The sequence below is a fragment of the Rhamphochromis longiceps genome, linkage group LG8, assembly GCF_057381845.1.
Source record: "Rhamphochromis longiceps isolate RC_006_pf linkage group LG8, R_longiceps_female_GT1.1, whole genome shotgun sequence".
NCBI classification, from domain to species: domain Eukaryota; kingdom Metazoa; phylum Chordata; class Actinopteri; order Cichliformes; family Cichlidae; genus Rhamphochromis; species Rhamphochromis longiceps.
Window position 1 is genome coordinate 26443074 of NC_140564.1, and position 17767 is coordinate 26460840.

Sequence of the window (17767 nt, forward strand, 5' to 3'; positions counted from 1 at the left end):
AGACAAAAGGCTAAAAAAAACAGAGAGATCATGAAAGGACTGTAAGAGAGAACGACAGAGGAAGAAGTGCTGTGCTGAGTTGTATTTGTCCCTTGGGCCTTCTGTTGAGTTCAGAACCGTGTGTTCTGAATTCTTCCTTTGAGTCATGACCCACCACAGAGCTGGTGCACACAGACACACACACAAACGTACACACATGTACACACGCAAGCATGCACGCAGTGCTGGCAGAGCAGGCTCGGAAACAGCCTGAGAACACCCTGGCAACCAGACACTTTGCCAAACACAGCACTCGCACACATAAGCACAATCGCACACAGAACTCTCCCTTTGTGGGCGGCGGGCTGTCTTGCACTGGCACCAGAAATGGCAGGAAGGTATTTTGCCAGGGTCTGCTTCTCAATTCTCAGAAAGGGACACAAACACAAGCCAGGGAGCAGCAGCCAACCAGCACAGCACTGAGACACGAGGCTATCTGTATGCTTAGGACACATGGACGGGACACAGCTTCAGTTAGCTCTCAGCGCTGAGGGGAACAGCCGCTGACAACATCATTCATCAAACGGTTGTGCAAACAGATTCGCTCTGCTTCATAATACAGCATTGATCGGTGCAGCCTCATCGTTGAATTTTATATGCAAAGATTTTTTTCCCCCACCATTCTTTTTCTTTTTTTAAATCACTGTGGCCATGCAGACCTTTCCAAGACACGGAGAGTTATATAACAGGGCTGCTGGTCAAATGCTACTGTAGGATCGCAGTATGCTGATTGTGGCATTCTTCAGATTAAAATGACACAAAGCTTGTTGTTGTTGCTTCCTGACAAATCAAAGAGCAGCGGAATGAAAATGCTTTCTCATCTTTAATAATGGAGTCACTGAAGAGATCGTTCATGGAGGATTGATAAACGCCTAAACCACCACAGCTGATGAGAGAGGCTGTAAACAAGCCAACAGTTTAGCTAGATTATGTAAACCGCTTTATTATATCAATACGGATCACAGCCAAAACTACAAAAATCCAACACACAGGCCCATTTCACAAGTCATTTGATAAATGTATCATTATAGATAATGGATATCTGAAGCCATAAATCTATGATCACTTATATACATACATTTGAATCCTGCACAGCCAGCAGCAGCCAAGTATGTTAAATAATAATTCTAATTTTTTTCTTTCATTACATTGGATAGTGACATGTCTTATTTTTTCTACCAAATGAACAATCACAGTAACTATAGTAATGGATTACTTTGATGGGGTAACATAGCAATGCACTGCCCACAGTGTGTAGAGTTGTTTAAATCAGCTGCAATATAAAAAAAACTGCAGTCTAATTCTGGCTGGTTCTGAAGAAACTTGGTTACTAGTAAAAGTTTAAATGTAATATCTTTTAGTGAAGCATCACAGATTTATTACAGCACAAAAATATAGTTTGAATTTGGCGTCCAGGCTGGCATCCAGGATGGGTGTCATGTAAATATGTTACATAAAAATTGGGGAGCGGGTGGCATGGAGGTGGGGTGTTTAGCGCGCAACACCACACCACATAGATACTCCAGCATTCTCCCACAGTTCAAAGACATGCACGGGATTACGCTAAGTGGTGACTGCAATTTGGCTGCCGGTGTGAATGTGACAAATTGGCGACCTGTCCTGGATGGACCGTGTCTCACGCCCTGTAACAACTGGGATAGGCTCCAGCCCCCCTGTGACCCTGAACTGGATAAGTGGAAGAAAATGGATGGATAAAATTGGGGCATAATAAGTAAACAGCCCTCCCGTGGGTGGATGCTGAGGTGGTGGAAGGGTTGAAAATAGCAGGCAGGGATGCCAAGCAACAGCACTAGTACATCGGAGGGGAAGATAAGAATTTCTGCAGCTTAAATAGTGCATTTATGTTATATGTGCTCTGAAATAAATCACAGTATACACTCTGTAAGTCTTATAAGATCTAAATGTTTCATATAGATATATACACACCATTCCCTACTCAAAAAACATGAACGGGAGCACTGAGTAAATCCTATGAGTAAATAACGTGTCACATTAAAAGACTACATAGAAAACATGAACATTTTTATTTTGTTGTCACATGTCACAGTGATCCAGTATAATGTTTACATTTTGATGAACATCTGAAGAGCTAAAACACTGATCATCTCATCTACATATTCACTTTATTGCACTGATATTAGTTCACAACTCGCCAAATTTCAAATCGCCTGTGCAAAACTTCGCCATCAATCACATTATCCAGTCCCTGCACTGTCCTATCTTCAATCTCACACTTACAGTATCATCCAGCAGCCTCGCTTCCATCCAAATACCATCACTTTGTTTGAGCAACGCCCAAGGTGGTATTAACAAAAGATCAGCGCTGCAAGTGATGAAAGATAAACACAGACAGGTTGTGTGTCTCCCGTGGGACTGCGCACACAATGCCAACGTTTACCGTGGTTAAAGAAACACTGGGTGTGTGTTAGTGTGGCTGCAGCAGTGGAAGTGGTGATTGTGCTGTGTGACGAGAGGGGCAGCTGCTCGCCCGTGCCCAGAGAGGAGGCTCTTTGTACAGATACTTTGGCAGACAGAGGTGGGTGTGTGTGGTCAAACTGGATCTATTCAGCAGCAGCACTTCCCCATGTGGCATCGCAACACACAAGCCTGCAGAACAAAGGAATCATTGAAAATTCCTCTGTTCACGTACGCCATTTTTTCTCTTCCCGTTATTGCTTTTACAGTTCGCATTTCGTGCACGGCTCTTACTCCAAAAACACTCCGTCTTCATGTATAATTTCAAACCGATCTTCCTCTGAACAACCAAACACAGTTTTCTCCCACAAGAAGAAACTGATGATTGCCATCATTTACTGTATGGGAGGTCGACGAGGACAACTTGGAAAATGCTTCCCGTAATAGAAAGAGAGATGAAAAACGGGAAGAAAATGCAAATGAGCCGCTGATTATGTAACAGAGACCCGCCGTAGCGAGAAGGAGGAAAAATAACAAAGAAATGATGAAACAAGTGCAAATTATATTTTCAGAATGTGATTTTCACCCTGCTTTAGTTTCCTGATTACATTCTTCTCTTGATAAAAGGGAAGAAGTTGAGCGTGGAAGGGCACAAAATGAAATGCACGTTTTCTGTGCACGTTGAAAGGAGTGCACGTGCGTCATGCAAAAGTGTCCTGTGTGTGCACGCTCTCACGGGGCAGTTGCGTAGGTCTCCCATGTTGCTGGCGTTGCGGAGCAGTTCTCCAAACATGTCCGGCGTGGGTTTCTCTCTGCACTCCAGCATCCTCACTGCCTGGTTACTGCAGCATTGGATACACACACACACACACACACACACACACACACACACACACACACACACACACACACACACACACACACACACACAAAATAAAATCAGACACCCGGTGAGTGAATGCATCCCAGAGTTAGACCCAAAAGAAGGAAAACTTGATAAGTTTGTTTGTTTGTTCCTCTGCATTTAGATATTGATGCTGGTAATGAAAAATCCCTCTACAGTGGGTAACTTAGCAAGACAAGCACTCATTAGGCAAATGTGCAACACACTATACTACGAAGCCAAATGAAATTTACTCCAGTATTTCTCTCACTTCACAAACGTTATATTCTTTAAATGAAAAAATAATAAATAAGAAAAAGATGTAGATTATATAGACATGCATGTCAGCTGTGAAAAAACCTTTTAAGTCTGAGAACATTTCTAAACCCTGTCTGACTGATGCTGATCTTTGACCCCACTGTAGTAATTGAGCATTAACCATATATCAGCATTACTGTTGAAGAAGTTCTTCTACAATTATCCACTCAGAAAGCTTTACTTGTCCACCATAAATGCATTTTTCTCTGACAATCTCCTTCACTAAAGCATAAAACAATGACACTTACTAATACTAAGCTCTGTTTATCCCTTTTAAGTACAATTGTCCTCTGAAGGACAAGCTCAAATATATGTTATAATTCTCTGTGAATACAAAACAAACTTTACAAATCTGTCTCAGGCTTGGTACCCAGTATGGGATAATGCGTGCATTTATTCGGCATTGTGCTTTTGTTTTTATTTGTTTGCTTTTTGCTTTTTCTAGCGACATATTTCTTTCCTTTAAGAATAACAATTTTAAAAACCTGTCCTCCTCCTAGCCGTTCTCCTCGCCTCCTCTCACCTCTTCCATTAGCCTGAAATGAACTCAACCTCTTCTCTGTACACTCTCTCACTCGATTTCAACCCCTTGCTCAACCTCTCCTCTTCAGATACACAGTCAGATGAGGAGTCTAAGAAAGCAGAAAATACAACGACAACAACACACCGGCTGGGTACACTCTTGCACCGTGTGCTTGAACCACACATTTGTTTTCTCTTTTTGGTGCCCTCTGACTATCTTACTCATGCTGACTTTTGCATATTTGGTTATCTAGACTGTAAACAACAGGCTTCATTAAGGGTAAAAATAGCTTGGCAGCGCTCACAGGCACAAACAGAGACCTGTGGTACCTCTGTGCCCCACAACTACTTTGACATAGAGTGTTTATTTGTACTTTTGCCCCCGATTGATTACTTTCCCTGCACCTTATTTCATTGACTCGGGACATGTGCTGGGTTTTTTTGAGTACGCACACATCCTGCATGTGTATTTGTCAACACAACATCATCTACCTGTACATGGGGGAATCGTTTTGCACATCCTCACCTGCCCTTGCACGAAGATACACGTGTGTGGACGTAATGTGTGATTGCCACTCACGGTTCAGTAAGGGACCCGTTCAGGGAAGTAGGGAACACGCTGTACCTTCCTTTACTGCCACCCCGCCACAGCTTGCTGCCAGATTTACTGCAGTGTGTGTAGGTGTGTCTGTGTGTGTTTAGGTGTGTAGGTGTGCGTCTTGTCTTACCACAGGGATGTAGTGGAGATATAATGAACCATCTGAATGAAGGGCAGGGGGTCTGATGTGGCTCCACAGCTGTTACACACACACTGGAAACGAAAAGCATTCTGAGGTTCATACCAAGACGTCGCGCTCATGTTGTTTGGACGGTTTAATTAATGCATTCAAAAAGTGAAAGATGTAGCAGCTCTTTGAGGGCGCAGAAGGGACAAACATCCCCTTACCTGTTCGAACAGAGTCATGGCAAACTTCTGGTGTGGAATACAGTGTTTTGCTGTGCAGATGTCCTCTCTACTCTCTGCGCTGATATGGAAGTGGATTCGCATCAGGAGGTTCTCCTGAGAAACACGTGGGAAAGACATCAGTTAATGTGTGTGTGGTATGTACGGGAATATGGTCGGTTATAGTGTGGGTGCGTGCGCGAGCGCGTGTTTGATCGCTCCTCTCTGTTGGTGCTCTTGTTAATCTGACCGTGGGAGCTGCATCTATATTTCATAAGAAGCCGACGGATTCCCTGACTGAACACATTTACTACCAATCGATCAGACACCGCCTCTCAGGCACACACATAAAACGCACACGAAGAAAGAGAGAGGCACAAAAGTGGCGAAAAGAACGCAACAAGAGGGTTTGAAAAGAGGAACGCGCCGAGGAAGTGAAGTAACAGAACCTGTGGAGTGTCACCAGAATATTTTAGCATCCGCTGCACGTAGAACTCAAATATTTTGGAAAGATCAATCATGTACTGTACCGTTTCATGAACCCGATCGGGAGTGATTGCTGGAGGTTGCTGGCCGTCCCTAGGTGTACTATTCTGAACCAAGACCTCCTTGTAATTGTTTTGTTTGCTAGCACACAGTTTGAAGACTGCAAACACCTGCGAACTACTTACCAACTGTGAAACCAGAAAAAAACAGAAAGGGAGAACATTAAATTAAATTTGTGCCTCTTGAATCGTGTTGGCTGCAGCACATTCAAACTGAAGATGAACATTCTCAGTTTCCAGACGGTGTTGCACATCTTCAAGTTACACTGCCACAGTAGACCAACTGTAGTTACTGTGGGTAATGCATGTTTTTCCCTAGCGACTGAACGCTGCCAGGGGATGTTTTAAATGATTATGTTTTCTTCAGCTATCAGAAAGGAGTAATGATTTTATCTTTTGGTCAGATTGTTGGCCGACAGAATAAGATAGCTGTTTAAGTTTGGTTGCAGAGCTCCTGAAAAGGCACTCAGGGGAGATGGTGTGTTTTCCCATTAAGTTCAATGTTTTTCGTAAGCTTGAAGATACATCAGATGAGATGACAAGGAATCCCTCACAGCATAACAGTGTAACAACCCAACAGGCACCGGCGGTGGAGTCACAAACACAGAGAGTCTAAACAAAAAGTGAACACTCCACGCTTGTCAAAAGGCATATTTCTTTGAGGCTGCTGTGCTCGATATCTCCTCTCCCCTGAAGGCTTCCGACTGCAGTAAAGATGTGGGAGTTCCTCAAACACTCGCTCAGATCAGCCTTTAGGCATCCCCTCACCTCTTATTTATGTGTGCAGGTGTGTGTGTACGGATAAATGTTGTCGCAGACTCACAAAGCACTCAGCAGCATCGTCCATGATGCCCAGCTGAAAGCGCTGTTCGTCCTGGAAAGTCTTGGCCAGAGCGCTCCGCAGTGCATCTGAAGGCAAGACGCGCTCACTGCTGAACTGGAACTGAGCAAAGATACTCTGCAAACAGAAAGACATCCACGAATCTGTTAATTTCTTTTCTTTTCCTCAAAGATCCATTACTTTACTTTTTTACAGAGCAGATCAAAAACCTCTAAACACAGCTGCCCTGTAAAGAGGAACCATGTTCTGTCAAATGACCCATAAAACAAAGAAACACACAAACAAAGCTAGTTGTGATCTTGTCAGGGACAAAAGTGCTGCACAACAAAGTCCGAGTGGACTAAAACAAACGGCACAGCTGGCCTCGATATCAGACAGTATCAATAATAAATGGCATTTGTAGTTCACTTTTCTCTGACAAAAACAGCTCTGAGAGTGCTTTGGAGCCGTAAAACCAAATCAAACTGTTGCAGGAGGCTCGGAGGAAAAGCTAGGCCACCGAAGTGTGTTTTGAGGGCAGCGATCAGAGTGGAAGGGAGGATCTGTCATTTTGAAGAGGAAGAAGACGGCAATGTTTATGCTCGTGCAGGTGTAGCAAGTGTTAAGTGTTAAAATTGTGTCTCTCTTTATCATCACGCAACGTCTCAGACTTTAGATGGTGAGCCACTGGAGTCCTGATCCCCTGATTTAGGCATTATACTATTCTTCTTCTAACTGTGCAGCTAACTTTTTAAATACGTTTGGAAAATTAACTGCTGGGAAAAACTGATAAAGTGTTTCTAATTTCTTTATAAATATTCCAGGTAAATAATTCCTGCCACAATATCATAATTCTGTATTTTTTGATCAGATTAATTTTAACAGGATTATTTAATACAATTAATAATTGATGTTTTTGGCATCAAATTTGTGCATTAAATTCAACAAAATTCATCTGAAAACCAAAGAATCGGCAACTGAAGATGTGGAGCCTGGCGGGGGCTGTATTTTGGCTTTTAGGAAGTCATTAGCCGTGTTTATAACACAGAGTAAGGCGAGAGAATAACGGCACAAAGCAGTAACACTGATCGTCTTGTTATTTCGGAATTTTCGGAAGCCTAACTCGTATCTGAAAATAAAATTAGATTAATGGCACAAACCTTGTTACCTTATTTGGTCAGCTCATTTTTGTAAAATTGCCTGTTTGACTTAAATACCTTAAATCCTACATGGGATTGTGAAATTTCAGCCAAATTTTAGTGGTTGACAGGTTCGCTCCAATAAAATTGAAAGCTCTATATATCCAGAAATAATTCCACATAATATGTGATAGAAAATATATATATATTTGAGTAATTTTGTAGATATTTGTGTAGAAATAATAGCGCTGCACTTACTTGGGTCATGGGTCAAGGTTGAATTAGATTAAATTAAGGGATTAGATGAACAACTGTCAATTCAATTTCCATTCAATTTAATTTATATGGCACCAAATCACAACGGCTGCTTCAAGTTGCTTTATGTTGTAAGGTAAAGACCCTACATTAACACAAAAAAAACAGAGAAAAACTTAACAGTCATATGACCCTCTGTGAGCAAGCACTTTGGCGAAAGCGGGAAGGAAAAAGTCCCTTTTAACAGGAAGAAACCTCCAGCACAACTAGGCAGGGAGGGGCCTGAGACAGTTGTAAATAGTGGCAGTAGCTGCAGAAAAAGTAGTGGCACAAGAAAACGCAGTCTGAAACTTAAGCGTAGTGATGTAGGTCTTAACACAAGCACTTCACCCAGTATTGAGTTCAAGCAGAGGCACCGAGAGCAACTTTTGACTGAAGCTGGACGAAGGAGAGCTGCAGTGTCCAAAGAGGGAGAGATGAAAGCATGGATGGACTTCCTCCAGACTGCCAACGGATAAAAAATGACCTAATTTTTTGATGGTAAAAATTCTCAGTAGGGGGAAAGAAAAAAAAAAAAAGCAAAACCGAGCAACTATTTTTGACCAACGCTAAAACAGCCCAAAACAGAAATAAACATAAGTCGCTCTGACGTGTCGGAGCAGTGGTTGGTGCTCTGCTGGTTTCCGTCCCAGTGGTATTTCAGTCACTGATTAGATGGCTGCGCTGAAACGCAGCGGGTGCTCTGTGTCTGGAGGACTTAGAAACAAAAAATTTAAATAAAAATATTCTAACATAGTCACAGTTCATCAGTATCCACGTGTCATGATTATGTCCACGTTGGTTCCATTTTTGTTTGGTATACAGAAATATAAGATCATGAACACAGTTAATTTATCTTAAACACCAGCAAGTATTCCTATTTTGTGAATGTTTTTCCATCTATCCTCATGTTACTGAATCAGTGCAGATAAATACTGGAATTGCTACATGTGATAAATTGCACTATGGTAAAGGTTTTTTATTCGCATTCAACAAATGCTTATCTAGTTCAGGGTCCAGGGTGTGCTGGAGCCTAACCAAGCTGACAGGCAGGCTCCAGCTTGAACAGGTCGCCAGTCTGTTGCAGGGCTAAAACACATTTGACACTTAAAGTATTCTGAGTGGGTATAACTTTAAATAGATTAGAGCTTTGGGAAGCTCTGGATTAGAGCTAGGCAAGCTAAAAAAGTTAATCAGTTAATTCCTTAGTTTCTTAAAATCCACATGGACGCCAGCGAACCTCCTCAGGTTAGTTTCAGATTGAACTTTACTTTTACCTACATGCAAAACAGAAAACAGAAGCTGTTGTGTTTCAAAACTCTTGCATCCATTTCAGCCTAACAGTTCTTTAAGTGTTTGATACTCATACTGTAGATGAAGATTCTGTTGAACTTGTAAAGACACCTTCATAAAATTGTGACTTTTCTGACATTTTACAGGCAAAACATAATAAAAGATAATTTTTTAATATTAAAACAGGCATTAAAACTATATTTTAAAAAGTGGTAAGATTTTCTGATTGATCCTTGAGGGGAAGCAATAGAGTACTTGTGGTAATATTAATTATATGGTAACACTGTATTGCATGGAGTATTGCACATTGTGTTGCAATGCCATTCTGCACTTCAACTTGGCAAATATCACATATAGCACTGGGCAAAAGTCTTGACTGTGTCTTTTTTTTTTTTTTAACTGAGGAAACTGGACAATTAGGGGACAAATAAAGAAGTGGCAGACATAAAAAACTGTCTGCTGCAGTCCTTAAGAAAAAACTCCAGAAAAACCTGGAGAGATGCCCTTCAGCTGATCCTCAAGCCATTCATCAACTAGGGAAACGGGTATAAAAGAGCGAGTTATGCTAAATTACTCAAGGAATGGACTGAAAATCTGTGGCAACAAGTCTTACAGAGTGATGAATCCAATTTTGAAATTTTTGCTTCAATATGTACAGAGTAGATAAGGAAAGAAGTACAATAGTGAGTGTCTACATGCTTCTGTGGAGACTCTGTCTCCATTTTAACCAGTGGTTTTGGGGATCTTGTAAAAATGCATGGAATCCAGAAAAATACCATCAGATTTGGACCCAGCCTCTGATTGATTGGCAACATTTTCCAGCATGACAGTCATCTCAAACACACCGAGTGAAAATGTGTTTGAAAGCATACCTGGGTAGAAAAACACGCAATGAAACACTATCAGTCAGAGCACAGACCTCAACATTATGGAAGTGTTATAGAGAACAGAACAAAAGGCAGCCAACATCCAAAGAACGTCCAAAGAAGAGCTTTGAATGTCCTTCAAAGGAGCCTGGAAAACACTTCCTGAAGACTACTCAAAGAAAGTTTGCCTGAGAGAGCTAACGCTGAGTTGCAGAATAAAGGCACTCAAACCCAATATTCACCTTTAAGCTCATTAGAACTGTAAAAATTGTTTTTGCCTTATATGCTGTATTGCCATGTTTGCACATGTTGGACCTATTTCCTATATAAAGAAAAAAAATAGGGGTGGCTTGAGCCTTTTGCACAATACTGTAGGGCTATTCTTAAGCTGCACTAGCCTTCCCACAGTTGCTGCTCTCTTCAAGCTACTTTGCAACCCACCTCAACCTCAAATCTGCCTTTCATGCCACCCTTTGATGTCTGCTCTATTCTGTGCTGAGTGCTGTTCTACAAAAACCAAACTATAACCACAAATTGTCTTTTGACTATAGTGGTCCTGACTGAATTACAAAAGGGCGATTCAGCAGAAAGAACAGAGGGAAATTTTATCCATCAAGTGTAAATCTATCGAAGACAGAAAAATGTTGCATTTCAGTACAGACTGTGACGGAAAACGTACACTCATTTGATTAAATTGCGTTTGCTGGAGGCTGCTCAATAATTTTCTGAAGCTTCAGTCAGCAAGAACAGCAAACAGTAGAAAAGGGAAAAGTTGCTTCTGAAAACACAAGTTAACTTATCAGGCAACTTTTTTTTTTAGTAATTAATATATTAATTTGCATCAAGCCATTTACCTAAATTAATTATATCTTTAGAGGTTATTTTTATGAAATGTGGGGAAGTGGTAAAAATCCTAAATGAAATAAATATAAATAATACAGACTTGATTTCTCAAACTGGCTTTCAATTATTATTATTAATGTCGTATCAAATTAAAAGTCAGATTCATTGAACCCTGCAATAACCCTCCGGGTTCCTTCAAAATGTATTTGCCAAAGCAAATAAGTCTGTTTGACAGACAGCTGAGAGTTCACTTCCACCAAACCTAATCTTCCTGCGCCTAATCACGGAGCAACCGACTTCAAACATTAAGTTCACAACAAAATTAATGTGAGTTTAAACTGGATTTTCAAGCCTGATTGCAGCACTAATCTTAGGTTTAGCCTAAATTAGGATCTAATTAAGCCAAATAAGCATTTAATGAAGCTGTGAAGTGTGATTTAGTCTGGTGCTATTAAGTTAATGATTTCTTCATTTCAGGTGTTATTTTTGAAATTGTGGACGGACGCACGATCTAGCAAGATGGCTGTGATCAGGTGGGCCGGGCATGTTATAAAATAATAGGCAACAATAGGCTTCGGTCTGTGTGTGTGCGAGCCGAGGGTTGGCAGTGGGAAAGGTAACGCAGTGAGGGAGAGAGCGAGCGAGAATAAGAAAGGGAAATAGAGAAAGAGAGAAGAGGAAAACGGAAAAGTGAGAGCAATAGGGTGTGAGTGTGTGTGCTGACTGCAGCAATGCACCAAGGAGAATGGAGGGGGAATATACCCTACAGAGAGAGGGAGGGAGGAGAGAAGGAGGGAGGGGGAGGAGAAGGGGGAGGGATGAGGCAGAGTGAGTAAGAAAGGAAGGTGTGTGCGCGTGTATGTATGTTTGTGTGTGTGTGTGAACTCAGTCCGAGTGTGAGGGCAGGAGCAATCGACGCAAACTCCCACATTCATTCATCTTTCTGCTTCCCTTTTGCTCGTTTTTCTCCTCTTCACCTTCTTTTTTCTTCCTCTGTCTTCTTGCTCATTGCAGCATGTGTGTGTGTTTGTGTGTGTGTGTGTGTGTTGCGTTCGGGTATATCTGCATCCAAGTGTGCGCATGTGTTTGTGTTGTTGTTGAGAGAGATAAAATGTTGCAGTGATTTCTAAGGGGATAGCCACAGGCAGCCTCTGAACTTATGTTTACTACGAAGGCAGGCGCCTTCATCTGCTGCAGAGATCCCCCTCCAAAATAAAAGGATCCACAATCTGCATTTATGTCTTTGGCTCTTTAAATGTGATGCGTGAAAATTTAAGCAACCATTAAAGTTCATCTGGCGTGTGTTTTGGCTAGTTGCTCAGAGACTTTTATCTCCACTGCTGTAGGGACTACAGCCACAGTGTAAGAACAATGTTACATCTGTTCTTTGGTGGGACGGTTAATGGAAACTGACAGGAAAATGTAAACGCTTAGCATGGTGACAATACCTTTGATTTCTACAGCTGTTGCACCGCACCCCAAAAAGCTTGAGGGTGTGTGTAGGTGTGTGTGTAGGTGTGTGTGTAGGTGTGTGTGTTAGAAAGATTTGTGAGCATCTTAAGACGTACGTGTGTAGCAGCATAGCGTGTTCGGCATACAAGTAGGACCTTCGTGTGTGTGTGTAGTATCCCAGCGTGGGCTCTGCTAGCTCAGCGCTTTCAGTCAGCCAATTAATTACAGAGAAGCACTGGAGACAGAGCAGCGTGTGGAACACACACATCGACACCGCTACACACACACACACACACTGAATCACACCACACCACATTACACACAGCACTTCTCTTCACTCAGACACATATTTGTCATCACTGATGCAACAAATGGCGGAAACAGTGCTGCATAAGACTCGTTTACTACGAGGGTCTCACGATTTCACCGATCTCCTGTTTCTGTTTGGTTACTTTGCCACTGCTGAAATGATGAAATATAATAAATATTCATACATATAAATATGATAAATTAATTTAACCAGTACACAAGTCTATAAATGTGCTGCTTCTAAACACTTAATAAAATCTGCTCTTCACAGAACCACATGTTGTATTTTTACACTATGTGCAGAAAGACAAAATCCTGCATATGAGCAAAAGCCTATTTTAAATGCAGCCAATAACAAAACAGGTAAATTGTGTAGATTAGTAGGTTTGTTGTCAAGTTAAAACCTCATCTTCACAAGCTGTTTTTAATAGTTTTTGAAGAAGAAAAAAAGAATAAAGGTCACTAAGTGGAAAGAAATCATACAAATACAGGCAAGAAAAAAAAATATATAATGTAGCAGCACTGCTTATACATTGCATGTCTTTGGCTTGAGATAGACTAGAGTAAGTGTTGAACCCTTTAAAGCGTGAACCATTAAACCATGAAATTGCCAAAAAAATCAAATGTTTTATTATAATGGACAGTTTATTAAAGTATCCGACTAATTTGTTTAAAAAACAAATTATATGTATAATTCCATATATGACTTTTAATTTGTATCGTATTTCCTACATCTGCCTTTTTTTAAATTGCTTAAAATGTACTGTGCAATTTATTTTGTCTCAAAAACTGTATGTATCAAATATTATACACTAGGCATTAAGGGGTTAAAGTGATCTGACATGAAAATACAAATCTGTGATACTCATTTTATACACGAACACCTGAGCTGCTTCTTACTCCTGCTGCTTCAGATACCTCTTTTGCACAAGTCCTGGAGCCTTTTTGAGAACAGGGTAGCAAAGAAATTGGACTTATTTTCATGGCAAGAAAATCATGGCTAAAAGAATCTGCAACTGCATCTGCAAACCGTTGCTGAATTCTCTTCAGCAGTGGATTCAGCTTCTTGGTAGAAATGTGAACATCAAGTCTGGGCGACAGCACCATGCTGGTTGTAATGGCATGCCTTGAGGTACAACCTTTAGTAACAATGAGGCTAATGTCCAAGACCAAACCTCCTTTGAAAATGGTTGTGTTTAAAACTTTTGTTCATCTGGTGTGCTTTTTTCCCTCTTTTAAAGCAAATAATCAAAAGTATTAGAGTGTTACATAACCAGTTGCAAGAATCCCCCCTGCTGAGTTGAAAGAGATAGGTTTCCCCGACCACTGCGTAAATCCATAAAAGAATTTAGTCTTTAATTAGCTTAAAAAAACCCAAAATGGTTTTGGTTGTTATATAGCATGAATAAATGAATATAAGGACATGTAAAAATAAACATTCCTGTGTGTGCAGCTCTAATTGTTTCTAATAATCTTCTGTTTGCTGTTTATTAGTTTGTCTTATTTCATTTGCATCATATCTCCCTCTGTTTATCTGTCATTTACTGTAATTAGTCTTTTCGTGATAACAAAAGGACCCAATGAAAAGAAAACACAATAACATAGTTTTGTCGCCCTACACTGGTTGGCAGATAAATGTAATGGAATAATAAACTGTTTGCATGTTAAACCATTAAACTGAAGTATAAGTGAATTGTGGACCATAATGGACCAACAGAAACTGTCAACCAGGAAAACTGCCACAATGAAATACAGCAGAGTAATGGGCACTGCTTTAGGTTTACAGTAAAACCACTACAAGCCATTAGAGGACAAAAGGAGGGGATGTTTTACCTTCAAAGCACAGAAGATGCACGAGTCCTCCATGCACTTATGAGTGGTCAGCTGTCGAAAGCTTCTGCGGAAGATGTCAAGATGCCAAAGAACCTGAAAGACAGTTAATGAATTTATTATTTATCCAGTGTTCAAACTGGAACCAAGTCCTTTGTCCCTTTTTGTCTTAATTTTATTGTTTATTCCTTAGATTTCAGTTCCCTCTTGTTCCTTCTTTGAGCTTCAGCATGTTTAAATTTCTTGTTTTTATTTATTTCTGCGGGTTTGATCCTGCTCTGCATCACCGAGAGCTAGATTTTTAACATATCTGTTTTCTTATTTGTTTGCAACTCATGTGCTTCACATGACTTTTAATCAAAGGGTTGTTCTTGAAAAAAGGCAATTTTGGAGTCTCCCAAAGAGCCAAAGCAAAACATTTAGTTAATTTGCTCTTCATTTACTAAAAAATAAAATGCACTTTTGATTATTGAGTGATCAGAAATAGCAGGAAACTGCATTTGATTCATGTCATCTAAAATTAAATCATTCTGCTCCACTACCCACACAGCCCAAAGATCCATGTTACGCAAGTAAAACCCATAAATCAGATGTTAATTGAGCAATAAGTAAAAGTTTGAATACACCCTTCTTTTGGTTACTGATTTAAAAGCTTCAGTATGTTGGAAAAATTCTTAAAAGCTGAACTTTCATTATTTAGTTCTTAAAGCATGCTTGGAAAAGCAACACTTTGATCTATGTCCTTGAAAAAGATCCAATAGAGACTTTTTCTCTTTTGTGCCATCATATACTACCTGCACCTAAAAGCAAAAATGCCTGCTTGTGTGCGCACTTTGTCTGTACTGATTTAAAACCTTCTGTCAGGACTTCTGGGAGAAAGGACGCAAACGCAGGACACAGAGGCAGGTTGAATAACAAAAAGCAAGCCCTTAATGGCTGTTATGAAAAAAGGAGATACAGGAAGTGCAAAAGACTAGAAAATAAAAACAGGGGATTAAAAATGGAACAAAAGAGGAAAAAGATGAACAGACAGTGAGGAAAACACAAGTTTATACACATGAAGTCGATTAAAGATAAAGAAAGTTGAAAACAACTGACACAGGTGAAAGTAATGAGGGTGGGGTATGCAATCACAAAGGAGGGCAAACAGGAAGTAAAGCAGCTAAAAACACACACAGTCATTACCAGAGTAAAACAGGAAGTGGGAACAAGAAAAGAAAGAACACACTGGGAAAACATGAACTCTATAAAAACACAAGAAAGAATATCAGTTAAACCAAAACAAGGCCAAACTTGAACAAATACTAAATTAAAAACCAGGACAGCCAAATTATTGCGTGATTAATATGAATTAAATCTCGATTTGGAGCGACCTGTTTTCACAAGATTTGTTCTCTTTATTTCTGATGGTTTCGCTGCTTAGAAACTGCAATTGCGTCAGTCGCCATAATCAGTGGAATTACCATTTTTGAATATGCAGTAAGGCTAAGTTTGGTGGCGTGACAGCTCGTGGCTGCAGGTTGGCATAGTAACACAGCATGTTTTCTGGTATGTTGGTTTTGCAGGTACACAGCAGCCAAAAATAGCGACTGACAGCACCGCTGAAAAGAAAAGAGCAGGCCAGGTGCTCTGTTTTTCTGGAGTTAAAAAGTTTGACTAAAATCTAAAACAAATGAGATCCGTGAGTTTAATCTGCACCCAGCAGTGTGGCAAAACGAGTGCTTTGTTCTGTGTTTGAAGAGATGAGGCTGCTCACTAATGCTTTTGATGCATGGGCTCAAACAGACAGTTAAAGATGCAGCAGGGAATCCTCTTTTACTTCTTTCAACATGTTTTTCAGGTATTAACGTGGAAACCTGCAGTACATACATCATTTATATATGTGAGAAAGGATGCTTCAACCCCACGTGAACTATAGTTAAGTGCAGTAATTCATGGCTTAGTGTGATATTTTAACTTTGATTTAAGACAAAATGAGACTGATGACATATTGAAAAGCTAAGCAGACATCAGATTGCACTCAGCAAGTGGACTTCCTCTTTTGCCATCAACCTGATCTGTTTACCTGCATCCAACCAAAGCCTGCCATCCTCAAGAAACCTCTGGTAGTAAACCTCTTCCCTTGTCCTTTCCGAACAGTTCTGCGTACAGATTTGCAAAATCTGTTTATAGAGGTTACTCACACTGTAGCTTTGAAAATAACTGAATCAAATGACTTTCAGTAATGTGAAATGATTGCAGAGAATCAACACCCAAGTCTGCAGCGCGTGATGGCTTTCAGCCATTTTCAGCTAATTGTTTTTTTCCATCAGCTTCCACTGAGTGTGCTTTCTGCTTTGTATATTTTCAGCAATAAAAGACAGTCAGCAGACATGGCGATGGAAAACTACCAGCAAAAAAACTCAAAGAAACTAAAGAGAAAACAAAAAAAACTTGCAGAAAGGGAAGGTAAACCAGCTGTTGCCGTTCTCCCTCTCTTCAATGCATAACTGGAAGAAAGAGCTTTGAGTGCATTAATTCAGCATGATGTTAAAAGATAATATTAACATAGCAGTGTCCCTTAGGCCTCTACAGAGATCTGCAGAACAAATGCACAAGACTGCACGCACTTACAGTATGATTGCAAAAGAAACCTGAGCATTACACTGGAATGTGTGTCTTATAAAGAGAGTGATAAGTGGAAGAAAGAAAAGACAGCTGATAACAGACTGCATGCTGACGCCAGTGTATCCCTTCTATCTTCCCCTCCTCACTGTTTCTCCTCCTCTTTCTGTAGTTTATTTGGTCGTGATGAATCGGCTCCCTGCACAGCACTGCAGCAGCCACAAGGAGGGCACAATCTCTCCATGCCCATCTCTCTTCATCAGCATGTATCTATCCATCTCATTTTTCTCCTCCTCTAAGCACATCCCTCGCTTTGTTCCTCCCCCTGTCTTTCTCGCCCCTGCTATCATTTGTATCATTTGTTTTTCCTTCCTCTTCGTTTTTTCCCCCTTTTTCATTTCTTTGTCTTTCTCTCGCAAACAATGGTGAGACTGCAGGAACATCTTAGGGGGGGAAAAAAAACACCAGTTCTATGCATGACAAAAACGATGACCTCATCAGCTAATGCTTTACTTGGTGTGATAAGTGACAGGATGATACCTGATGCACGAGTGCCAGATTTATGATGCCTTGGAAAAAGTTTGCACAAAGTACGCTCATGTGTTCACTGCATATTTGTGAGATTTATGGT

General features: G+C 40.5%; 1 protein-coding gene across 2 annotated transcripts in view; it reads right to left on the bottom strand.

Annotated features, from left to right (window-relative positions):
• Positions 1-17767, bottom strand: part of usp54b (ubiquitin specific peptidase 54b) — a 56529-nt gene that overhangs the window by 22249 nt on the left and 16513 nt on the right. For both annotated transcript variants that reach the window (XM_085416760.1, XM_085416759.1), the window contains exons 3-7: positions 14536-14628; positions 6510-6644; positions 5145-5258; positions 4927-5009; positions 3212-3317 (exon numbers count right to left, since the gene is read on the bottom strand). In XM_085416760.1, coding sequence (XP_085272886.1) covers positions 3212-3317; positions 4927-5009; positions 5145-5258; positions 6510-6644; positions 14536-14628 — 531 coding nt within the window. The remainder of the gene's footprint in view (positions 1-3211; positions 3318-4926; positions 5010-5144; positions 5259-6509; positions 6645-14535; positions 14629-17767) is intronic.